Here is a 25553-nt window from a genome sequence, read left to right on the forward strand (position 1 = left end):
CATGCTCACCGAACATGCCCTAAAAGTTTGTCACTCATGAGTAACACGGTCAGGCCGGCGGCGCCCCATCATGCAAATTGCAAAGAAGAAATGAACAAACTAAATGTGTTGTTTACGGTTAATCTTATTGCCTATCCATAAATATAACCACACGGTTGTATGCATGTCTACCGTTCGACCCCAAATAATATAATCATACCCATTTGTTGCTATCTTAATATTTAAACAAAAAAATCTCAATCTGGATGTCAAATTTTTATTTAAATTTCTTAAATCCTCTCGATGTGCCCCTTTCTTGCCATTCACATTGAACACAAGAAATTATGGAAGTGGAAAGCAAGGCCAAGCTATTCACAAAAAAGAAGAGGTTTTCTCACTCAACCATTCTCAGCACCATTTCCCTCTTCTCACTCTTTCTGATTCTTATCCTATTTCATGCACAACCCTCTCCTTCCTTCTCTCCTGCCTCAAAACCCCGAGACTCGAAACTCCGAAACTCGGTTACATTACTTCCTCTCAAAGACACAAGGTTTGCCAACACTGCAATGGAGGGAAACACTTGGTTCATGAGCTCCTTGAGTGACACATTTGAAGAAAAATGAATCCGAATACCTTTATTTCCCTTCCGAGGCAACCAACGGAAGGCTACTGTGCATCAAAGGGAACGACATAAAAGATGGCACCAAAAACTCATATGCCTTGGCATATCCTGATGGCTTACCATACTCCACCACGTTCTTGAAAGGCCTCGCGTTTGTGTCCGACACATTCTATGACTACGGAAACTTGTGGCACGGGTTAACTGCCATGATGCCTTTCTGCGGTTGGTCTATGACAAATGGATGCGCAAAGCCGGCAAGATTGATACTTTTCCACTCGGGAGAGCTTAGAGTTGGAGAGAAAATGGGGTTGTGGATTCAGAATGTGATGCAAGCGAATTTCGGGCAAGTGCAGCTCGAAGAGTTCGAGAAGGGAGAAGGGCCTTATTGATTCGAGAAGGCGGTTGTGATGAGGCATAATGTTGGGAAAATGGGGAAGAAGAAGAAGCTTCAAGTGTCCGACTTGTTGAGATGTAAAGCAAGAGAGTTTTGTGGAATAAACCCTAATGGCAGACGCAGAGAGGTCAATGTGAGAGGGGAGCCAAGCATTAGGTTGACGTTGCTAATGAGGAGAGGACCAAGATCGTTCAAGAATCCGACGGCTGTAACTGCTGTGTTCTCAAGGGAGTGCGCGGCGGTGGATGGGTGCACGTTAAAGGTGGTTCAGTCTGGATGGGTGCACGTTAAAGGTGGTTCAGTCTGAAGATCTGGATTTCTGTGTCAGGTTTGCTCTCTCTCTTCCTCCAGCAAGTTGTTTTCATTTCTTTATTCTGAAGAGCCAAAGTTCTTAAGGTTAAACATGTTGCGTTAACAATAATTAGGTGAACTTATGGGGTTGATGACAGGCATTTCCTATTTCAAAACATATTAGCTTTAATTGATAATTTAGGATTGACTTAAGTATACGTGTTATGGATTAGCAAAAGTGGTCACGAAGATCGTGTTGTCATTACATGTATTGTGTGTTAAGTGAGTATTTCAAGTTAGAGGAGTATTAGTGTCAGTCATACGTAAATACGTGACATGCTCAGAAGAAGTCATGCGCCCATGTCCAATCTGACGCTAGGGCTTCCTGGTCGAAGTTTGTAGCTTAACATAACAAACTCGGTGTTCTTAAACAGGTTAGACTAATGACAAACACAGACATCCTTGCATCCCCACATGGAGCCCAGCTAACAAACATGCTATTCATGGATAGAAACAGTAGCATAATGGAGTTTTTTCCCAAAGGATGGCTGGAGCTTGCAGGGATAGGTCGGTATGCTCATCACTGGATGGCCGATCAATCCGGTATGAAGCACCGGTGTGCTTGGTGGTATCCCTATGCCGAAAAAGAATGCGCGGAACCTAACAAACAACTCGAATGCTTTTTGTTTTACAAAGACGGCCGAGTCGGTCACAATGAAACCAACTTTGCAGAGTTGGCACGAACTGTCCTCAAACAAGTAAGAACAAGCAAGTTAGAACCAAGACATCGAGAGTTCGCAGAGAGATTCAAACGTTTGCCAATGTAGCTAGCGAAAGATTTCACTACTTCGTAACCATATATCTGTAACAAACATTTTATGACAAAAATTGCATCTTTTCGTTCTCAAATGGATCATTTCTCCCCTAGTGTTGCTCTAAGCACAGTACTTTGAGAAGCTCGAACCAAGATTGTAAAGATGTTCAACGTGTTTAGTAACATGAACATGTGGATAGCTTTACAATGAAACAAGTACTTATGTTGTCGAGGAAACCTCTTTTAGCCTTAGAAAACAGATGTCTGGAAGGCACTAAGTATCCAATCTTCATCTGAACAGTTTGGACCAAAAGTATACCACGAAGAAACAAAGTAGTCCAAAAGCCACCACGTGGACGACATGGTTTGATCCACTCCGGATGATGCTTCTGTTCAATCTCCTGACATTGTTCTTCAACCCTGCTTGACCTTTCAACAGCGTCATATGCTGTAACAAAAACATACAAAGATATAGGTTTTAGAAAGCTGTATATATCCGCCCATCATACTGCCATTAAATTTCATTTCAGAAACTTCCTTTCCATCCACTAAAAAATTCCAAAAGTACAGGTAGGTTCTCCGATGATTGTTAAAAAATAAATAAATAAAAAAAGTTTTTCTCTTGCAGTTTTCGATCTCTTTAAGTTCTTACTTGGCGTCAATTTTTTAATTTGCAGAAATCCTGTGTTGTTCCAAATAAAGTGAAATATGAAAGCAACAATGTCTAAAGTTTGATGGCATACCAGCTGATCCAGAAATTCATTCTGGAATTTTGCTTCCGTACCTATAACTTGAGCTACCTGCGCCAAAATAAGAGAACAGTATTAAATTTATTTGCAATCAAATTGCGGAAATCAATTTTACAGGTCATAATGCACCATAATTAGGCTATAAGATGAACTATGAAACAAACAAATGTACAGAGGCAAGACATGAAATGAAAGCATTGGAATTTATGCAAAGCTGATTACTTTTATCAGACACCAAAAAAGAACAGGCTTCAATGACTAACTCCATTAGATATCCATAACCAAGCAAATAAATACTGTACAAGCCCATCCCCCATCAAACCCAGCACTTCCTTCTACAAAATTAATAAAGAGGAAACAGCACTGTACAGGGAATAGATACTTTAACAAGGTTCCATAAATACTCTATAATAATTTTAAGACAACGGCCGCAACACACAAATCTAACACCGGTCACTTCCAGATTGAGAAAAGAAATGCACTGCACTGAAGGCCTCCTCAGAGTAGAGGAATTATGTAATAAGCAAAAAATCAATAACCATGTAATAGGATCTACCAAATAACAGGTGCAATGCAAGTGAATAATTACGACTAAAAATCCAATTAAAAAACATATGGCTCACGCAGACCATTACATACTTCAGCTAATAGCAACAAAGACCGAAAGTGAAGTGCTAGAGCTTTGTAAAAGGGTTAGGTAACAGGAATACCAATAATGTAACAAGGATGGGACCAAAACAATATATATAACATTAACATTTCCAAGTTGCACCAAGATGAATTCAAATGCCCAAACAAAATACAGAAACTAAAAAATTCGGAGTGCATACATTTTTCAATCTTCTCACTTGGTTGTGGAGGCCGTTGATATCTTCATCCAAGTCAGCATGCATCGGATCAATCCTCAACTGGATTTCATCCATGTTAGCCGCTGGTCTTGGGTTAAGACCCTCCCTGAAAAACCATCATTAATATATACATCAAACACAATCACACAAAATAGCAAATATGCAGTGTAAAATTAATACCTTGATCTATATGGAGCCGCATTTCCATAGCCTGCCATTAGAAACCCTAGAGTTCGAGTTTGGTGAGATGGCTTAAGCAATCGTCTTTTATTTCAAATTGAAAGGTGATTATGTTATCTCGATTATTGCCCACAGTTAGCTTGTGAGTCTCCAATACCTGGCCATAGAAAGGATTTTTGTTATAAACCATAATTTGAGGGAAATGAACTACCTCAAATATAAGTTATTTATGAACATACTTAAGAGATTTAATAAACGCCGAAATATTATGCACAACGAAGCTTTAAACAAAAAAGTAGTGGCTTTGAAAACCAATAATATAAAACTAAAGAATATTTTGATGGTTTAAGTGAATATTCCACTGATGCACACTCCTTTTCAATAAAATTCATATTGTGTCCGGGCAACAGAATCCGGACCCGAGGTTTCCGATCAAACCCTAACATATTTCATCAAAAGAATTAAGCTCTAAAAAATCTACCAATTTAAACTGCGGCATTGCCTGTTGAACCCAATAACAAAATCACAAAACTGAGAGAAAAGTCACGTAATTTCCTATACAACACAATCAGTCAAATAAAAAAGACAGACCCAAATTGGATGACTGAACCGACCCAAAACCTAATCTCCTATGGGAAACCCTAAATTCAACGTATTAGCCAAACAAAGGCTTAAAATTAGGGTCTGTTTCAATCCAATCTAAACCCAAATTCCTAACCCAAACCGAACAAAAATTTCGAAAGTACTTCCCAAAATTGCAATACAATTGATAATTAATCACCACATTTATTCGAATTCGAAAACTGGCAAATCGAATCTGATCAACACGAAAATTCATACAATTTACAGAAGAAGCGAAAGAAAAGAGGCGAATTGCAGTACCTTCGTCGGCGATTAAAATCGCAGGAAGCGAATGACGACAGCAGCGAGGTTCCTGAGACGAGTTGGAGGGCAGAGGAGGCGGCCAAAGAAATGGAGAAGAACCCCGCGTCAGCACAAGGAAGACGCTGTTATTTCAAATTTTTTATTTTTTTTGGTAAATGGCATTTCAAATATAATAGTGTTCGGCTGCTTACGTATCTGTACCAATCAACGTGTGACATGTGGTTTCCTTTTCCAAAGAATTAAATAGAGCTTGTCTCAAAACTATGATTAAATTAGAGTTTTAGTCCTCAGATAAAAGAGTAATGATACTTTTACTCTCTAAGTGTACCATTATTTATATCATCTTTTTAATAAAGACGGGATCTGCCAACACATGTATAGAGATTGTAGAAATAAGTGGTAAGAGTATCATTTGTGCTAATAAAATTTGTGACATTTGGTTTTTCTTTTTTAATATTGAGGGGAGGGGAAGCTACCCATCTTAAGGTGAGGCATACAACTAAATACAAGTTTCTCTGAGGACTTAGAGAGGGATCTTAACCCGTTTTATTTTTTTTAATTTTTACAGATTGCTCACCAAAAGGGATTGACGTCAACGAGATTCAAACTTAGGAGTTGATCTAGTTAAGAGAATGATCTTTACCAACTCAACCAATCCTCTTTGGCATGACATTTGGTATTTGAATTAGATTTCATGCAATAACTTAGAAGTGCTTGCTTTAGTTTACATTATTTAACTTTGTGTCATGTTTTGAAAATTTTAGAGCACGTTTGGTATCGTATTTAAAAAATTTCATAATTTTTCAAAATATTTTTTAAGAACAATTTTTTTATATCCAAAAACTTGTTTGGTATGAGATTCAAAATTGTTATTAAATTTTAACAATTGAAATGAAAAGGAAAAATACCCTATAGCAACTCCCGTGAATTTGAGAATTACTACTAAATTTAATTGGACAAACACAGAGCCTTCCCGGGTTCAATGCTCCGAGCTAGTGAGTCTGCTTGATTGTGGCCATAAGCAGGGTGAAATTCTTAGCCTTTATGGGCCCAAAAGGGGCAAATAACTGTAGTTTGCCACCAATTGTCTCCCATTCTAGAAAAACAAAATAAATAAATTAATTGGACAAACACAGAGAATCAAGGAGAGGGTCAGAGGAGATATAGATAAGAGAGAAAGAGGAAATAGTGCAGAGAGGAGAGAGAAATTTGAAGGGGAGGAGAGAGGATCAAATGAGAAAAGGAAGGAGAATGATATGATAAAGATAGAATGCTAATAGAAAATGATTGGGAGTGAGAGGAGATGAGAGAGAAAGTAGTGGGTTTGGAGTTTAAAAACTCTAAAATCTTACTTGTTGTGTTTTTTCTAGAAGTATGCTAGTTTTTAAATAAGTTTTTAGTTTTATTTTTTAAAACAGTCCCACCAAACAAGTATTTAAAGTGTAAAATTTAAAAAGTGTTTTTGAGTTTAAAAAGTTAGATTTAAGTAAAGAACAAAAAGGCCCTTAATAATCTATACTTTTTTAAGTATCAGATTTTTGAAAATTTTCCTTCCCTAAATGAGAGTATTGGTATTTTGATTTGAGTTTAGCAAAAGTTTGTTGCCAATAACAAGGAATTAGGGAGCACTTAATTTATTGATTCAAATTGTAGCATGTGTGTCACACTTTTTTATATCTTGAAGTTTTGTTTCATATAGTTTATTTGGCAAGGTTTTTTACTAAGAGCATCTCCTGTGGGATCCTAAATCGAGTCTCTACAATCTTATATTTTCTAAATACAAGGACAAAAGACTTTCAATGGATCAGAATTGAAGTCCTCAAAGTATTTTAATAAATAGAGACTCATTGGATATCTCAAAGAAATTCTTAAATGTGAGGACTATATATAAGTACTCAAAGAGTGGGCCTCCTTTGATTTTTGAGTGGGAAAAAAACCCACCAACGTGGGAATGCTGCACAGCTACTACTCTTTTTGCTTTTTTCTTGTTTTCTGAACCCACCCGCGTGGGAATGCTGCAAAGCAGCTTCTTATTTTGCTGCAATTCCCTTTTTTTTAACCGTTGGAAAACCAACAGTACAATTAGTTTTTGTTTACCAATGGCCACAATACTCCAACAAAATGTACAATGATTTTTTAGTATTTTAGTTCCTACATTTAGGGATTATACTATAAGGGCTTCCCATTATTGACACGCCCCGATCCTAGTATCCAAAGGACAGCGGGATGGCCATGTGCTGGCCGACACTCGAGGGTGACGCAAGCCATTTTATGAATGCATATGCCGAGAACATGTAAAACATGCATATAACTTTCACACATAACTGCGCAATATAATACTCAAATCCAACCTTAACAACATAATATAATAAGTTCAATTGTCAACAAAATAAAAGTGATAATGCATGACATGTTCAGAGCATACTAGTAGTTCTGAATACAAGTGGAAGGTGTAACAAAAAGTGATATTACAAGAATGTCAAAGTGGAAAGAAAGACACAAAGTCACTAGTATGGAAATGTCTCGTAGCTCGGATCGTATACCTCGTTCCTAGGTCCTAAGGGGGCACAAAACAAAATATGAGTGGACCAAGTTGATATATGAGTAATACTGAAATAGTTATCCATCAACGCACTAACCCCCAAAGTTTATGAAAACTCAGTAGTATAATATGTAATAGGTTTTCCAAAAACCCTAGCATGCTATAAAACCTTTCATAAAACATATATTGTATATAATGTACTTAGTAGTGTTATCATAATCGACTGAAGCCACTCCATCACCTGACCGAAGACAAATATAAATATATTCCAACCGGAGCCACTACATCACCCGACCAAAGCCAATTATAAGTATCAATCGCCCGTAGGTTCATAGTATGGATAACCACTAAGCAAGCACATAAAATTATGAACATAATCTTTCCAATATATATCTCATCGGAGCTCAACAGCTCAAACATCATATCACAAATCAAGTTTGTAAATATCTCAATAAACATAAGCCCAGTAAAGCATGATAATTCATAAAGCATAAATCCAATTTACTCATAAACGTTTCATAAAATGTAGCCATTAAATCATGCTTTTCATGTATGCATTTCTAATAGTAAAATCATGCATTTTGGAAGGGTCCACTCATAGATACTCCGTCGTCGAAGAGCCATGTGAAATAGGAAGGACGAAAACGCCTCTAATAAACGCACCTAAGGACATAAAGGGTCCAATTAATAAAACTCTACCATAACAATTGAATTTTAGAAAACAGACGTCATAAATAGATTCAGGATGTCGAAAAACACAAGGGGGACCTCGGGTACTGTAATACCCCGTATTTAAAAAAAATGGTTATATGTATATATGTATGTATGTGGGTAATTATTTTTACGTACAAAAACCTATTTTCGATATGTAAAATAGTTTCAATGTAAAATCCTTTTTACAAATTAGTTCAAAAAACTAGCTATTTCATGTTCATATATAATTAGAGATATTTTTAGTTTGAATTGGAGAAGGGAGATTAAATGAGTTTGGTTTGATTGTCCTCACATAGGGCCAAGAGTTTGAGGTTGGACTAAAGTAATTTTGTCTTGATATTTTCTCTCAAAGATGAGGTGGAGAGTTTGTAACATTAGGAGTTAATAATTTAGTGATTACTCACCACTCTAAATGTGAAGGTGGAAGTCTACTTAAGGGTGAGTTGGCAAGTTTGTATTCATTAGGAATCTAAGAGTTAAATGTTTGGTGATGATTCATCCCTTCAAAATTTGAAGAGGTGGGATTCATATCCCTTAGACTTTGAACGTGGCTTTTGAGCTTTTGTCCACTTTGCATGATATTCACCACTTTGAGTAAAGGAAGATGACAACTTATTGTGGTTAGAACATTTCATGTGGCCTTTGATGCAAGGAACATGCATATTATTCATTAGTTCATAATTAGCTTCACATTTGTTGTTTTTCTATTGGACCACATTTCATTTCTAAGGATTAGGACAACATTTGTTGCCTTGTTATTGGAACACATTTCATGGTGATGATTAGGTTAACGATTGTTTCTATTGGAACACATTTTATGTCTAATGATTGGCACAACACTTGTTTTCTTCCTATTGGCACACTTGTGGAGATTCTTTTGAGAGGAAGATGTCAAGCAATCTTTATAAAGGAAGGAGCAAGAACCAACAGAAGAAAAGAGGGAGAAAAAGAGAGAAGAAGAAGAAGAAAAAAAGAAGAAGAAAGAACCACTCCAAAAAGAAAGCCATTCTCCCTTTCATATTACCTTCTAATATTTCTTTAAAATGTTCTTACGGCTTTAAGCCATCTTTCATTGTACTTGTAAGTCCCTCATGTATATAGTGAAATACAATGAAAGCAAACCCCATTGGATGTAGTCGATTTTGCGAACCACTTAAATCTTGTGTTGTTTATGCATTTACATTTGGAAATCATTGCCATGAGAAGCACTTCCACCAAACTATCAAAAATCTCTATTTATTTCCCTTGAGAATGATGTAAAAAAAGTGTGAGACAAATCCCAGAAAAATACATGAGACCTTACCCAACAAATCTCTCCATCAATCTACCATCATTTTCATTTATCAAAAGAAAGATATCCAAAAACTAGAAATTCGTCCCGCCTATTTAACAGACTAAAACACCATCATCAATGGATTATATCATAGCACTCTACCATGAAATATCCAAATTTCAGGAAAATCCAACGGTGTGATCGTCCAATATATTTGAAATACCAACTCAGTCTCTAATCCCGCAGAAAAACTGGACAGCCATGTTATGAGTACGAAAACCCCATTTTTTAGAGCTCCGATCAAAACACTTCCTTCACAAAAGTTGTTCCTTATCATCTCCTCTATAACATATCCAAAAACCACAGCAATTCAATCTATGTGCTGACTTGTACCCTAGTTTGAACGGCTGATATTCGGTTAAGCTAGCCTTCTCTGCCAACCTCTTTGCATGGCCAACATCTCCAGTTTCTTTCTCTCCCTTTCATGGAAGTTTTTCAGCAATCTGTCTCCTATTACATATGTAGAATTTCAGCTATTACTCTTGCTACTAATCAAGTTGATTTATGTTGAAACTTGCAGATTTGTTAGATAACATGTGAGTATTGATATCTATATGAACATGACATATACATAAACATTCATGTAAAGAAAAGAGTTGTGTTGTGTCAAGTGCTCACTTGTGTAAGTGTTTGAGTTGTGGAGATACTCAAAGGCTGGAGAATGCCTTGAATATAAATAATGAAATCTTGTATATGTCAGGCATCGGGGGAATGACTTGCATATACAATTGGGCGTCGGGAGAAGTGCTTGTATAATAAAGTGGAAACTGAGAGTTTAATTACAAAAATTGGGTTTAAGGGATGAACGGGAGTTAACTCATATTATAACGTACTTGGAGCCAAGTGACATAAGCATGGTATGGGATGTGCAGGCTTGGGTGCCCTGGGTATATGTTGACGGGATTAAAAGAGGGTAAGTACATTCATGCATCTCATTGCATATATTTTATGTATTTTCAAGAGCTACTCATTTCAATTATTATTTTTGTTGGTACTTTTGTTATGAATTAATTTTGTGCACTATAGTTATTCTGCTGCGTATTCGAAAGATTTGATATGTTGTACGGTGAAATCGTTGTAATTTAATTTTATTTTCCCCCATATCTTGGTTGTAGAATTTATTTCTATAGCTAAGATATGGCTCACACCCTAATTCATGGATAATCTTTATTCATAGGTCGGGCGTGACAGGTACCCCTACAAGCCGCTGCACGCGCCCTCACGTGCTGTCATGGGGCGATAACTTAGACTGCCACTTGCCGCCACCCACCGAGTTGGGTCACCGGAAAGTTGGCCAAAAAAGTCGCCACAGTACCTCTGGTGGAGGCTCGTGTGCTCCACGTGCCGAGTTGGGTCACCGGAAAAGTCACCAACGCCGCCGTGGATGGCGGATGAGCACAATACCTTTGGTGGAGGCGTATGTGCTCTACACGCCAGCCAAGACATGCTCCTACGCGGAGGTCCACGTGTCGACTGGGTTATGGGTTTGGGGTCGGTTCAGTTTGAGTTTGGGTTTAGGCTTAGTGGGTTTGTGTTTGGGCTAGGTAGCCTAACCCAAAGGAATCTGGGTTAGGCTGCAAGGTTGGGTCGAGTTTCAACTTGGGTTTGGATATGGGTTTAAGGGTTATTGGGTTGGGTCGACCTGGTTTCAAGCCAAGGATTGGCCGGTTTTTGGGCAAGGTTTCAAACGTTCATAACTACTTTGATACTCAACCAAATCGAGTGATTCAAAAATGAAAGTTATAGTACTCAACGAGATGAAGAGCACGGTGCTTTGCACGATGACTAACTTGCTATGGTTTGGCCAAAAAATGCTTCGAAAGTGGCGATGCTTGTCGGAAAACTGGGAAAAGTTACTCCGAGCTATTTTCTGCGTTTAACACGTATGTACAACTTAAAACAAACTTTTATCTAACCTTAAAACATACCCCCAAAGGTTTTTAGAAGCTTACCTAAGTCGAAAAATCCTCAAAAGCCACCGGAGTTCACAGGGGGAGTGTGCACTATGACTGTCACGGTGGAGTTCCATGTTTAGTCTGGGGTTCGAGATCCAACTTCCAGGTGGTGGTGGTTTGGGGTTGTTGTGGTTTTGTGAGTGAGACTCAGAGAAGAGAATAAGAGCTTGCAAAAAGAGAGCTCGATCAAATGTTTGAGAGAATGAAAGATAGTGATGGGGGGAGAGAAATATATATATATATATATATATATATATAATGAATTAAGAAAATCTGGAAAGGTAGGGGAAATCCAGATAAGGATAGGGATAAAGGGACAATAATCCCCATATAAGTCCCACTGTTTGCAATATAAAGAACGCTAAAAACGAAACATGAAAAACTCGAAAAACGTTCGACGTTTCGTAACGTAAATTATTTGTTATAACTCTGATTTCCAATCCATTCGTGGCGATGAGTACAATAGAAATAACTTAATAAGATTAGAACTATGCGTTTCAACGAGGCGGTCAAAGAAAGTCAACTTAAGGGTAAAACGGTAATTTCATAAGTCCGGTAATATGAAATTACACAAATTAAGGACAGGGTTTCACAATTACAATCAATATTCTTTTAGGGCCTTGAATATTCCCTTACCGTCACTAAACCTAAAAAGTGGTGGTGGGAGTCCTTAAGAATTCCCATTGGAGATGTTCTAAGGCAAAAAGTATAATTGTACAATGTTTCTCATGATGTTCCTATATATCCAAAAAAAAAAAAAAAAAAAGAAGAATTCTAAAAAATTGTTCTTTTCCATTGGTCTTAGAATTCCAGACAATTATTTTCATAAATTCCAAAGTGGCCTCCATAGTTTTGTTCAAAGGTTAACTCAATTATGAATTATATTATGTTTGAGTGAAGGAGTTGCAAGTATCGTTTGGTGGTTTGGATAGGATTGGATTTTAAAGATTGGATTGGATAGGCATGAATTGACTAGGCTATGAATTTTTGTAACAGCCCATCCCTAATTTTACGATTTTTATAATTTTAAATGCGTAATTTTACCAAAGTGCCATTCGAGGCCAAAATCGTTGACCTTTGTTGACCGTCATGTCGTGATATGTAGGACTCATTTCCTTAGCTTACCTTTATTGCACTTGTCGCCACGATTGCATGGGCACAAGCAGAATTGAAATCGGAGTTCGAACGAAGATTTTACGGAATTCTGAACATTGAGGGCAATTAGATAATTTTACGTTTCACCGTTTCTTGCCTTGTTTGGTGAGCCAGTGGGCCCCACCCCTGCTTGCCTTGTCTCCCAACTTTCTCCCTTTTCTTTTCCCTCTCTTTTTCTCTTTTCCCTTTTTCTTTTCCCGTGAACCCTTTCACTCTCCCTCACCTCTCTTCCGTCGACCCTCCCACTCTCAAATCTCCCTCTTTTCTCCTCCCTAGGCAGCTGACAACCACCACCAACATTGGTAGCAACTGCAGCCATCCATCCCAAGCATTGCCATTATGCTTGTGTTTCTCCGGCAAGTTCCCTCCATCTCCGACGAAGGTTAACTCTTTAAAACCCCTTAGATCGTGTTTTAGTATTAGATTAGGGTAGTTTTGAGTGTTGACCACATGTGGATGCAGGGAAGACCTAAAGGAAGGCACTATTCATTTTCTGGAAAACCCAAACCGTGGCCGTTTGGCTATTTTCCAGTCAATTTTTCGACGAGCTCCTACCTCCATTGAGTCTCAAAAGGGTATATATCTCTTCCCTACATTTCTAAATTTACATAGGATCTTGAATCACACGATTTGGAGTTGTATCGAGCTCAGAATGAGTTTTGGAAGTTAGGGGAAAAATCTAGAAAAACTACTAGAATCTTGAGGAAGGCGAGTACGCCTGTTTTCGCAGTGCATGAGGGGCTGTTATGCTCAGCGTGTGGAGCACATGTGCCTCTACCGGAGGTACTGTACTCTGCTGCCGTGCTAGCGTTTTTCCAGCCAACTTTCCTGCGACTCCACCGTCCGTTTTCTCAAATCCTATCATTTTAGTAGAGTTTTTACAAGTGGTCCTTTTATGTGCTTAGGTGCTTTTGTTAGTGGCGATCCTATCTTCTCTAGTTTGCACGGCTCTTCAACGACGGAGTATTTATGAGTGGACCCTTTCTCCAATTGCATGATTTTTATTAAAATACTAGGCTTGCATCCACGGAAAGCATGATTTCATGATTATACGTTTTACGCATTAGTTATGATTTATCGAACTTACATTTTATGAAAGGTTACGAACTACTGTTTTATGCCCTACGAGATATTATGGATTTACGAGTATGATTTAATGATTTCATATTATTGATTTATGATGATGCTTGAGATAGAAAGTTTCTATGGTTTCAAAATATGATATATGTTTTTTGTGCTTACTTAGTGGGTAATCATACAACAAATACACACAACACGAGTATGTATTTGTCTATGGCCATAGGACACAATTGATGAGTAGTGAGATATTTTATGACATACCCCCAGCTTTACTAGCAACGGCTAGTGTCAGTGTTTTATGTATATTTCTTCTCTGGCGTAACCCAGAGTCGTAGAGCTTCACCTTCGGATGATAAGACCTACCATTTTTCTTCACTGGCATAACCTAGTGTCGTACAGCTTCACCCTCGGTTGATGGATATACCTTCGGGTGATAATGATACCCTTAGTTAAGCACACTATTTTATGAATTTGCCTTCGGGCAACTATGTTACCTTTACTGAGCACTGTTATATATATATATATACATGTTTTACAAATGTTTTTTATGGCATGTTAGAGTTTTCAGAAAAACCTATTAAGTAGTATTATATGTGTTTTCAAAACAACGGGTTAGTATGTTCAAAAGAAAAATGATTTTACTTAGTTCTATTATTATAAACTTTGGTCCACTCACCTTTTGTATTGCACCCCCTTCAAGACTTAGAATTGAGGCATACAATCCCAGTGTTGCGGCACTCCCGTTTCAGTATATTCGAGTCCTTTCGGTGTAAGACCCATTTCTTTGTAATCATACCGTTTTATAATATTTCTTCCATAGTATTCCTGATTGGTTGTATGCTCTGAATACATTCCCACATTAGCATATTCCATTATATTTAAATTTATATTTATTTACGTTCGTTTTTTATTCATAACTTGCATGCATGTTAAAATGGTTTCGTCACCCTCGGGTGTCGGCCAACACATGCCTATCCTGGTGTTTGGAGAATGTCGGGATCGAAGCGTGTCGATTTCAGTCCATTATTTGGTGCAACACTATACTAGATGGGATTGGAATGGACTTAAATCTAGCTAATTAACAGCTGAATCTTCTTTTCCTCAATTATCTTCAATTTTCTTTGTAAATAATTAGTTTATCATGATCAAAAGGGGAAATCCATATGAAAAAGAAGAATATTACAATATTCACCAATAATTAACAAATTTAATACCTCAAATAAGAATATTTTAGGATAACTGTAGACCAAATTTTCGGTTAGTATCCTAGATTCAGAAAAATAAAAGAACCCATGTTTCAAATTCGAAGAGAGGAGGGTAATGAGGGAATTACCTTGACCAAAGAAGACATGATTGAAAAAAAAATGATGAAAAGAGAAAATCAGATGATAAAATCGACGAAAGGGAGCTGCAGAGAGCTCGCGAACAAGAAGGAAGCTCGATCGCTTTGTAACCCACCTCAAGCGAGAGGTTATGAATCTTGTCCTTTATCGGACTCACATGCTGGATCCAAATCCAATCGATTTTACATTTTAGCGCATCAAATATGGGCTACGTTACAAGTCCAATTTAAAAAAAAAAAAAATTAAAAGGTTAAATTTGTGAATTTCCCTATAGCGATTGTTGGGGTTGTGAACCTAATTCAATTGGAAGACGAGCTCTAGTATACCGCCATCGCCTAAAGATTGTTTTTGGAGCATGTTGATTAGAGATTGATTAATGTCGATAAGAAATTAAATAAGATAACAAGTATCACAATTCACAAATCACAAATGAAATAAAATTTTGATTACAAATTATATTGTATACATAAATTTTGAAATCTAAACTATTGCACCTCACAATATAACAAAAAAGAAAAAAATTTAAAGGGCTAAAGCCATTTAGGAGGCCAAAATTGCCCCTAGCCATGTCATGGTTTGTGCAACTAGTAAACGACCATGCCGTTCTATGGACGGGATTGTAAAAATTAGACAACTATAGGGTTCAAAATGTAAAAATGAACTTTAGTTTATGAGTACTTCCATGGAAATCCAACCAAATATTAAGGACCATATAATAATTTTAAGTTCATCCTTTTCAGTGGCCCACATGGGAGAGCGGGCATGTAGTTTTTGGCCACGCAGGGTCAAATCAAAGCTTTTGCGTTCTCTGTCCCGTGACGATGACGTCATCTGGCACATCAAGCACCGTGGTTGTTCACATTGAATTTGACCGAGGGAGATTTCCACCCGACGTCGTCAATGTCAAAACTGCCCTCCAACCTGCTCCTTTTAAATCCAGCCAAATTCCACACGCATTCCATCTCTCCTCCCACACTACCGGAGCTGCCGAGAAGAACAACAAAAGCCTCGTCGACCGGTCGGAATATTCTTCCTCTCCTTATTATCTCCGAAAAACAGCAGAAAACATGGGGAGCCAAGGAAGCGGAGAAGGCGGCGGGTGTTTGAGGAAGCCCAGGTTTCTGTGCCTCCATGGGTTCCGAACAAGCGGGGAAATAATGAGGAAGCAAGTGGGCAAGTGGCCGGAACCGGTGCTCGAGAAGCTCGACATGGTTTATCTCGATGGGCCCTTTCCGGCCCAAGGTAAATCCGACGTCGACGGCATTTTCGATCCTCCTTATTACGAGTGGTTCCAATTCAACCAGGTAAAAAAAAAAATTCAAATCCCAGATTCTTGTTCTTGCTTTTTTTTTCTTTTAATCTTTTTGTGGAACGTAATTTTTTGTTTTTATTTTTTTTTTTTACAGGAATTTTCAGCGTACACGAACTTTGATAAGTGTCTGGAATACATCGAAGATTACATGATTAAACAGGGACCGTTCGATGGCCTTGTTGGTTTTTCCCAGGTATTTATTTTATTAACGTTTTTAACTATTTGAGCTATAAGTCGGTTATAATTTACAGTAATGTATTAAGTAGGTATTAATGAATGAATGCAGGGAGCAATACTGTCGGCGGGGCTGCCGGGGCTGCAAGCGAAGGTAGATAGAAATGAAGCAAATAATTCAAGTTTTTAATATAATTTAAAGAAATGAAAGGTGACGAGGGAATTGTGGCGGTGTCGTTTTGGTTTGGTTGCAGGGTGTGGCATTGACTAAAGTTCCCAAAATTAAATTCCTGATAATAATAGGAGGGGCGAAATTCAAGTCACCGGCGGTGGCTGAGGATGCTTATTCGTCTCCTATTCAGTGCCCATCCCTTCACTTTTTAGGTATATTTCGTTTCATTTATTTGCTCAATTTTCGAATGCACAAATAACTTTTTTTTAGGTACAAAATCAATTAACGGTTTAAAATCGTTCGAATTTATTGTTTTGATGGGTTTTATATTGTAGGACCTTTTTTAATTAATTACCTAGAATTGGTTAGGCGTGTGGACTCGGATTTTATTAATTTGTCAATTCTTATATTTTATAGGACTTATTTCAATTAACGGTTCAAAATTGTTGGCTTATGCATACGGTTTTAATTAGTTGGTTGACTGGGTGTGACGTGTGAGTGTGACACATTTCCTTACCCAACAATTAGCAGGAGTAACATATTATTGCAAAACCTGGCCAAATTTGTAACGCTATTAAATGAATTTAATTAGTTGGTTGGTCGCATTTTCCGTTTCCATTGTTTCCCTTCATTTATGGGTTCTACATTGTAGGACACTGACTTGTTCTAATCAACGATCCAAAATCATCCGTTAACGTGGACGGTCTATCCTCCACTTAATATCTAAAATCATCTACGGCCTTAAGGTGTTCATCTGTGGATTATTTACGAGTGTGTTATATGTGTTGCAGGGGAGATGGATTTCTTGAAGCCGTACGGGCTTCAACTGTTGGAACACTGTGTAGATGCTTCGGTGATTCATCATCCAAAAGGCCACACTGTTCCGAGACTTGACCAAAAGGGTTTGGATACGATGATGAACTTCATCGACAAGATTCGGAACATATTGGCGGACAAAGACCAACAGTGACAATAATGTCTTAATCTTTGCAGTAAAACAAAGTCCTACGTATTTTTGTGGATATTATATATTGATTTTAAGCCAAATTAATTTCTACGTAGAATATGTGTTATAATTTTTTTGAAAGTGTATCATTGGAGTATCCCCATTTACAATTTATCTCAAATGACCCAATATGTTATAATATGTCATGTTTTGACTCTAAAACTACACAACTATAACTAAGAACTCAATATTCAGGCCACGAATGCTAAAAGAAACACTATAATTTCGCAATTACAAACTTTTCAATAATACAGTATAATTGCTTAGATACAAATAATTGAAATCCAATTGACATAAAAGATTACGCTTACAATAACTAAAAGGCACCGTAAGAAAAATCTCATCACTCTGATGATCTTGCAATCGTCGATAAAAAGCATGAAATGTCGAACTTACTATTTATGAGTCCTTTAAAATTACAACATTCAAGGATTCGAGTTTGAGCAACCACTAGGTGGAAAGAAGTAAGAGGGATTGTCGCTGATCCAAGGGCAAAAGCAAGGGTTTGTTTTAAGATATTAGGTTATTTCCGTTAACTATGTGTCATTTCAGAGATGTTGTGCCCCTAAAACCCGGCACTCGCACGCACTCTCTCCTCTCACCAGCAAGAGCTTGAAGAAGAAGCGGTTGAAGTTCTGCCAAGAAAACAAGCTTTGCTCGCAGGCGCGGTCGCGGTCGCGGTTGCGGTCCAATGTTGTCATTGGCACGCAAAACCAGAATAATGACACGTGTCATCTTCCTTACCCAATTTGGGTTAGTTACCCAATCACTCACTTCCAATCCCATTTCGAACGCTTCCACCTCTTTCTACAACCCTCTCTCCAATGTCTCCGTAAGCTTCTTACTTCTCTGTCTCTGTCTCTCTGTCTCTCTGTCTCTCTCTAGAACCAACAATTCAGTAAATTTATATCTGTATCGTTAAATTTCCAGGCCTTTCTTCAACCAGTGCTGAGCCCTGCAATTCATGCGTTTTGTTCGAACCCCAGCAGCGCAGCGGGAGTTGGGTCTGTAGGCGCAGTACCCAGCATGCAGAATCCGGAGGATATATCCTACCTGACGCAGCGTGAAGCTGCTGAGATCGATGAGATCCTCATGGGTCCTCTCGGCTTCAGCGTCGACCAGTTAATGGTCAGTCACTCTCCCTTTTCCTTTTTAAAGTAATTTTTGTATGATGGGTTGGGTTCATAGTCATTTACTGACAATCCCAATTCTGGGTTTTTGTTAATTTTGTAGGAATTGGCTGGTTTGAGCGTGGCCACTTCCATTGCAGAGGTAAAGTTTTTCACTTTCCTAGCAGTTTTCCATGTATTTTGTGATTAATTGAATGTGAACTCATTGTTGTCGGATATTCGTATGCCTCTTGTTTTTGGGCTTTCTGCACTATTTTGATTGTTCGTATTGTTGTTGATGATCATGCACATTTACCCAGCCGAACTGTAATCGTTAATTGACTTATTTACTTTCTGTTGAGAGATGCAATGAGATTATTTCATCCGGGTATTCTGCAACGCTACTAGGTGCAAAAAAATGTTCATTTAGGAGTGACTGAGGAACTGCATTTGGGTTATATGGTGCTTCATATTTGTTTCTTAATATATTTGGCAGGTCTATAAACCCAGTGAGTATAATCGAGTCCTTGTGATTTGTGGCCCTGGAAACAACGGTGGTGATGGTCTCGTGGCTGCTCGTCACCTGTATCACTTTGGTTATAAGCTGTCTGTTTGTTATCCAAAGCGTACTGCTAAGCCTCTTTATGCTGGTCTTGTTACGCAAGTATGGAATACAACTCAAAGTTAAAAAACTCTTGAATGTGGGATTATATTATAGATACATGTATATATGGGGGCTGTTGGATTTGTCTCATAATGATTATTTTGCAGCTGGAATCACTGTCAGTCCCCTTCATCTCAGTGGAAGATCTGCCGTTGGACTTGTCAAAGGACTTTGACATTATTGTAGATGCAATGTTCGGTTTCTCATTCCATGGTAATTACTACTTTTTTCATTTTAGGCAAATTGACGTTTCTCTATGTAGCGTGGATGCCAATACAATTTTGTTGATACAATCACTCTGATTCTCCTTCAATTGTTGTCTAAGTATAAGAACTGACATGATAAGTCGGAAATACTTTACATCCTTAACATTCTAAACATATGAACAGTGGAACCTAAGATTACATTGCCCTGCTCTCTGGCAAGATAATGTCTGGGTTGTTATTTCTATCCTAAATTGTCATAGAAAATACCAAATTTGCTCAACTACATAGGAACCTAAGATTAAATCTGACTGCTCAATTTTCTCAGATAAGCCATAGTCCTTCGACAAAATCTCAACTCAACAAATGATTTATCAGTCTTTGCTCCTTTTTATTTATGCAGGACCCTGACATCTAACCACTCAATAATTATCATCCTGATTAGAGATTCTTAACTTGATGTTGTGGTTTATTTTTGGCTGGGTTATATGATATCTCTAACTGCAATACTTTGTAATACTTCAGGTTCCCCAAGGCCTCCCTTTGATAACCTGATCCAAAAGCTTGTTTGTGTAAATAAATATGATCAAACTCGCGAAAAGTCTTCTGTTATTGTCTCCGTAGATATTCCATCTGGGTGGCATGTTGAAAGGGGTGGTGGTGTCGAAGGCATCAAGCCTGACATGTTGGTATGGTTTAGTAGCTCTCAACCTAGTCTTAGCTACAAATGATTGCACTTTGCGATTTGTCTTTAAAATTTATATCTATTTATATGTACATGTGTATTTCTTTATATACAATAAGCCATCCTGTTGATGCAAACTTGCTACTTTCCAGGTTTCTCTGACTGCTCCAAAGTTGTGTGCAAAGAAATTTTTTGGTCCACACCATTTTCTCGGTGGTAGATTTGTCCCACCATCTATTGCTGATAAATATAAGCTTCGCCTTCCACCATATCCAGGCACTTCTATGTGTGTCCGTATTGGAAGGCCCCCACAAGTTGATATATCAGCTCTAAGAGAGAACTATATTTCTCCTGAGTTTCTTGAGGAACAGGTGGAGGCTGACCCCTTTGATCAGGTACAGGTTCAGCGTCTTAAGTCTAGCTGGTTTCAATTATGTCAGATTTAGTTGCAAAAGGTGCCCCTCATTTTTACAGTAAGCCCTTAATTATTTTACAGTTCCGCAAATGGTTCGACGATGTAGTGGCTGCTGGATTGAGGGAACCAAATGCTATGGCATTGTCAACGGCTACCAAGAATGGAAAAATGTAATATCTGTTTCCTATGTTACTATGTCTCATCTATCAATAGTAACTTATGTTTCATATGTGCTTACATGTTATACATGGCTATTTTATTGCTTTCACCATAGTCCCTAAAGTTTTGTTCTCTGCATTTTTTGTTTTGGATTTTAAAATGATTTTTCTCATGCATGTATTATAACCTGTTATAGTTAACATAGATTAGTTTCTTCTACAGCTCATCCCGAATGGTATTGCTCAAAGGATTTGATAAGAACGGTTTTGTCTGGTTAGTATGCATCTGTTATTATTGAGGCTGTACATATATCAACAAGGCAGATTATATTATTAATGAAAATGCTTATAATATTCTTAATTCAATGGTATTAATTTGTGCAGGTACACAAACTATGAAAGTCGAAAGGCACATGAATTGTCTGAAAATCCTCGTGCATCTCTTCTTTTCTACTGGGATGGCCTGAATCGGCAGGTAAACTGTGTTTTTCACTTTGTGGCTAATGCTTTTAGAATACGGAGCCTATAGTGCTTGTATGCATAGGTCAACCTACTTTTCTTTTGGCCTTACATTGGTTTGTACTTTGTAGCTTTCTAATAAATATTTTAGCGATTGACATAAAGAAAAACTGGATGAGGGATTGCTGTTTTGATGATCTGCTTGTATGAAGATTGTCTCATAACACCATCTTTGGCTTACAGGTGAGAGTGGAAGGGTCTGTGCAGAAAGTTTCTGATGAGGAATCTGATCAATACTTCCATAGCCGTCCGCGAGGCAGTCAGATTGGAGCAATAGTTAGCGAGCAGGTTTGTCTCACTCGATCTTCTCTTATATTAATGAATTCACTACTCTTGATAAGACACGTTCTTTCTCGATTGCCGCATAAATTTTATATAGATTTTGAAGGCTCGCAAAATTTCCTCGAGAATCAGTGGCAAGTTATATGTGATAAAGTTTTAATTGATAATATGGGAAGTAATTTCCTCGCACCTATTATCTACCCCTACATACCCTGTATATTTCTGGCCCTTGGATTGAATGAATTAAGGGAGAGTCAAGGGACATAAATAATTAGGAAGATAGACCCTATCGTAAATAAATTAGGAATTAAACCATTGTGGTGGGAACTGTTAGGAATTGTGCCCCAAATTATAATTTTTGTTAAGTCGTCGTCGATATGCTCCCCGTGAGTCTCACATACAAGGCTAAATTAGTCACTTTCCATCTGTTAACGCATTCCACCTCTTTCTGTTTCACATTGGCAAAACGGAGAACTCTCATTTCGCCTCCACTGCTAACCCACATCTCACAGACTTGCAGGCATGTAAAACGATTTTGGCTGCAAATTTTGTCTCTCTGCTGCTGCTCTCTTTACGTTTCTTTGATTTCCTTTTGGGTAGGAGAAATTTGAGTTCAAAACCAAAACATAATTAGGTGGCAATTCTTCCAACTGAATTCATTAATACCCAAAACAAAGAAAGAAAGAAACCCAATTCATCAAATGATCCAAACAATTCAAATTGTAACACAGGTGTGCGCAGAAGGAGAAAAAGGGGTGTAAGGAAATAATTTTCCAACATTATTTAACTAAGGGAGTAAGTAACTTCTTTCACCGAGACTCTTCTGTAGGTTTCTTCATTTTTTGTTTTCCATTTTCCAATATAAATTTACCTTACATTATCAAACCAAATTAGTGTAATTGCACGGCCAGTGGTAGATTAGTTGTTTGGTGGAATTTTAAACCTATCAGCAAGACTATATTATAAAATTACTTGAATAGTAGGAAAGATTACTCAATTTATGGGAAGTAAAAGGTGAAAGATTTACGGTTTGATTATTATTCGTACTATTATTCCATTTTCTCTCTCCATTTTACTGATACTATTAATTTTCTCTAAGGAATATAAACAATTGGTATATTCTTATTCCAGAGCACTGTTGTTCCCGGAAGGCATGTTCTGTATGACGAATACAAAGAACTAGAAGAAAAATTCTCTGATGGGTAAGTAATACAGATATCTAATAGCTTTATGCAATTTTCAGTTATAATTGTGCTTGCTCCAGTCCCCTATCACCATCTTATGTGCCGCGTGGATCATAGGTGCTGCTGTTTGCAATAAGTTTAGATTCCTGTCCGAACAACCTAAAAATAGATTGGAAACTAATTTGCATTCTATGTATGTACTCTGAAATTAGATTCCACTTGTTTTTTCTTGGTGCAGAAGTTTAATTCCAAAACCTAAAAACTGGGGAGGATACAGACTTAAGCCAGAGCTGTTTGAGTTTTGGCAAGGCCAAAAATCTCGTTTGCATGACAGGTGGTTTCTATCCACTTTATGATGGCTCGTTCTTTTTCCATTTCTTTTGCTTGAGTGTCGAAAGATAGCCTGTAACAAATGCATGGAGCAGTTATGGGCTGACAAAGGAATTACAAAAAGAATTTGTCTTAGCTCTGTTTTAAATAATGATGTGATGGAACAAGAGTTAACTATATTGATGTGCTACTGAAGGGAACAGAACGTAGCTCAAATTTTTCATGTTTTTTCTTCTTGATAGGCTGCGATATTCTCCTGAAGAGATCAATGGACAACAAGTGTGGAAAATTGAGCGGTTGGCGCCATGACAACTACTGTCATCATCTTCATTGTGAAGTTCCATCATTCAGGGTATTGTATATTACATAATTACTACCCCTGTTAGTTTATTATTGTTCTCCTTATATTAGAAACCAACATGAACGCTTGAATATATTAAACATGAAACTTGGGTTGGAGAATTGTTTGCCAACGGAGTATAGCTTGTCAGTTGTCACTTGCAATGCAAAATCCATATGCAATTGAATCTTTTTGGATTGTTATACCATGCTTTGGCATAGTGCTTCCCTTGATAGTGAAATAGATTTGTTACGGGGTCAGCATCGAAATTGGTGTCAAAATCGTTGAGATTATGTCATTGCTTTGGCAGCCATTTAGTGTCAAAACGGCCACCCAATTGCAAACTTTCTTTGTAACAATGAATATGATTGGAAGAAACAGCTCAGTTTATGGTCTTCAGATAATCCCTAAATCTTCCAGTCCTAGCTAAAGTTCATGTTTCCTCCTGATAGTCTTTCGTCTAGCGCCTTAAACCAAAGTATTGTGTACTACTTGTTCTACATGTAAACTTTGGATCAGTTTAAGCCGTAGCTCAACTTTTTGTTCCTTTTACATGAAAATTAAAGGGCCGATCCTGCACTTGAATGCAGGAACGGTATCCGAATGCTTGGTGGAACCCTTTTTTTTTTTCCATATAAAGGAGGCCAAAGGGGAAAGAAGAGATTCGAACTTAAGTATAGGGTAAATTGTCACTGTCATCGGAGTTACTGGAACTGTGAGCTCTCGCGCAAGTTGGTGGACTACGTCCACCATGTCTTATGTAGCAATTCTAGGATAAGGCAAGCATGGGCGGCGACAGAAACTGTGAGAGAGTTTCAACTTCCGTTGTCTCCTCACAAAAGTTTGTCGAGGCTTACATGTGGTGGCCATCATTGGACACGGCCACCCTTCATGCGGGCTTGGCCGCATTTCTGTGGTAGGAGTTCGAAGTGTGACAGTTTGTCGCATGCAAAGATAGAAATTGCTTTTGTTAGTGGATCAAAAAGTTGTACTGTTTTCATAATTGGCTAACAAATATTTTGCCCTTGATATCTACAAGTACACAGTCTGGTTAAATTGGAGTCTTAATCTTTCTAGCTTCAGTTTGCACGTTGGAACTGCATAATTAATACAATTGTTGCAAGCGGTCGATAGCCCTGGTGGTTAGGGCCTTCCTCTTCAACCTACCGCTTCTCAAGCTCAATCTAGCCGTCTCATCTTAATGTAGTTTAGAATCAGAATATCACCATTATTAAAAAAAACTTCTTTTTGCTCCTCCGAAATTTTAAAACCCTTCTTAAAATCCCGAACTTTTTATTTGTTTTATGTTTGTTTAACGCATGCTTCTTCTCAATTATTTAATTACTCTTGCTTTTCAAAAGTTGGAGACTTATTTGGCAGAAACTTTTATGGGTACATGAATGTAACATGAAATAGTGGACAATGAATTATTGAGATATTTCCAAGCTTAAACACTTTAAAAATGCTTTAAAGCTTCCTGCCTTTAATTTGTAGGCCTTTTCTTCATTATATTCCTTAGATTTTAGGGTGGTAGTAGTGTGATCATTATTCATGACCAAATTGGGATCCACCGTGAAAAAAATTCAAAAAAGAAACTCAAACTCAAAATTCTTTTCAAGGTTCTTTTGACCAGCTGAAAAAACTGAAGCCTGACGCTTCATCTTTCAAATGCCAATTTGATGGAAGGTGACCACCCCACTCACCATTTCTTTTCTAATATGTACCGGCGTAGAGTATGCACTAGAATAATATTTGTTAGATCCAACTATCCATTGTTCTTGTGCATGTTATAGACCGAAGCAAAATAGGATTTTTCGCTGTCGTGTATATACATTCAACGAATGCAAAACTAACTGTTCAAGGGTGATGTTATCCGCGCTTTTATATCTCACACATCCTTTGTTAAATTATGTCATTTGATCTTCTTTAATTCGTTCGATCTCACGATCAGAATTTGAGAGGAATTTTTGTAGAATGTAAAAGTGGTGTGGATATCAACACTAGTATCAAAGGAGATTATGACTCCAGAGACAATTTGCCCTTAGTCCAACCCAAAAACAAAAAGGAGACTCTGCTGCAACCGGTTGTATACACAAGAGGATATATCTCGGAAACA

The 25553-nt window shown here is 37.7% G+C and overlaps 4 protein-coding genes across 4 annotated transcripts; 3 read left to right on the forward strand and 1 right to left on the reverse strand.

The window, feature by feature from the left end:
• The first annotated feature begins 1029 nt into the window (after positions 1-1029).
• LOC137727282 (uncharacterized) lies at positions 1030-2113 on the forward strand. Its single transcript, XM_068466151.1, has 2 exons — positions 1030-1296; positions 1721-2113. Exons 1-2 carry the CDS (start codon positions 1030-1032, stop codon positions 2111-2113), a joined length of 660 nt encoding a protein of 219 aa, XP_068322252.1.
• On the reverse strand, positions 1697-4876 carry LOC137710745 (bet1-like protein At4g14600). The gene is made up of 5 exons (XM_068449867.1): positions 4760-4876; positions 3878-4034; positions 3680-3803; positions 2844-2900; positions 1697-2548 (listed from the first exon to the last, which is right to left on the reverse strand). The coding sequence occupies exons 2-5, from the start codon at positions 3913-3915 to the stop codon at positions 2390-2392; spliced, it is 378 nt and encodes a 125-aa protein (XP_068305968.1). The 5' UTR covers positions 3916-4034; positions 4760-4876; the 3' UTR covers positions 1697-2389.
• A 10801-nt stretch (positions 4877-15677) lies between these two features.
• Positions 15678-17696, forward strand: LOC137711012 (uncharacterized). The gene is made up of 5 exons (XM_068450207.1): positions 15678-16188; positions 16291-16389; positions 16483-16524; positions 16625-16754; positions 17334-17696. The coding sequence occupies exons 1-5, from the start codon at positions 15706-15708 to the stop codon at positions 17510-17512; spliced, it is 933 nt and encodes a 310-aa protein (XP_068306308.1). The 5' UTR covers positions 15678-15705; the 3' UTR covers positions 17513-17696.
• A 285-nt stretch (positions 17697-17981) lies between these two features.
• LOC137707900 (pyridoxine/pyridoxamine 5'-phosphate oxidase 1, chloroplastic-like) lies at positions 17982-23651 on the forward strand. The gene is made up of 14 exons (XM_068446844.1): positions 17982-18380; positions 18479-18676; positions 18782-18820; positions 19154-19321; positions 19429-19534; positions 20050-20213; positions 20362-20604; positions 20706-20794; positions 21006-21056; positions 21167-21257; positions 21485-21589; positions 22715-22785; positions 23006-23101; positions 23340-23651. The coding sequence occupies exons 1-14, from the start codon at positions 18240-18242 to the stop codon at positions 23404-23406; spliced, it is 1629 nt and encodes a 542-aa protein (XP_068302945.1). The 5' UTR covers positions 17982-18239; the 3' UTR covers positions 23407-23651.
• Positions 23652-25553: the final 1902 nt, after the last annotated feature.

The sequence above is a fragment of the Pyrus communis genome, chromosome 1 (assembly GCF_963583255.1).
Source record: "Pyrus communis chromosome 1, drPyrComm1.1, whole genome shotgun sequence".
Lineage (NCBI taxonomy): Eukaryota > Viridiplantae > Streptophyta > Magnoliopsida > Rosales > Rosaceae > Pyrus > Pyrus communis.

What these genes read in the sequence shown, in the direction of transcription:
- LOC137707900 (XM_068446844.1), top strand. Translation starts at nt 18,240, where the DNA reads ATGTTGTCATTGGCACGCAAAACCAGAATAATGACACGTGTCATCTTC. An exon ending in TGGCCACTTCCATTGCAGAG is followed by an intron (nt 18,821 to 19,153) that starts GTAAAGTTTTTC and finishes TATATTTGGCAG; the next exon opens with GTCTATAAACCCAGTGAGTA. An exon ending in GCTACCAAGAATGGAAAAAT is followed by an intron (nt 20,795 to 21,005) that starts GTAATATCTGTT and finishes TTTCTTCTACAG; the next exon opens with CTCATCCCGAATGGTATTGC.
- LOC137710745 (XM_068449867.1), bottom strand. Translation starts at nt 3,915, where the DNA reads ATGGCAGGCTATGGAAATGCGGCTCCATATAGATCAAG. An exon ending in AAGTGAGAAGATTGAAAAAT is followed by an intron (nt 2,901 to 3,679) that starts GTATGCACTCCG and finishes ATTTTGGCGCAG; the next exon opens with GTAGCTCAAGTTATAGGTAC. An exon ending in ATGAATTTCTGGATCAGCTG is followed by an intron (nt 2,549 to 2,843) that starts GTATGCCATCAA and finishes TTTTTGTTACAG; the next exon opens with CATATGACGCTGTTGAAAGG.
- LOC137727282 (XM_068466151.1), top strand. Translation starts at nt 1,030, where the DNA reads ATGGGGAAGAAGAAGAAGCTTCAAGTGTCCGACTTGTTGAGATGTAAA. An exon ending in TGCACGTTAAAGGTGGTTCA is followed by an intron (nt 1,297 to 1,720) that starts GTCTGAAGATCT and finishes GTTCTTAAACAG; the next exon opens with GTTAGACTAATGACAAACAC.
- LOC137711012 (XM_068450207.1), top strand. Translation starts at nt 15,706, where the DNA reads ATGACGTCATCTGGCACATCAAGCACCGTGGTTGTTCACATTGAATTT. An exon ending in AGTGGTTCCAATTCAACCAG is followed by an intron (nt 16,189 to 16,290) that starts GTAAAAAAAAAA and finishes TTTTTTTTACAG; the next exon opens with GAATTTTCAGCGTACACGAA. An exon ending in GCCTTGTTGGTTTTTCCCAG is followed by an intron (nt 16,390 to 16,482) that starts GTATTTATTTTA and finishes GAATGAATGCAG; the next exon opens with GGAGCAATACTGTCGGCGGG.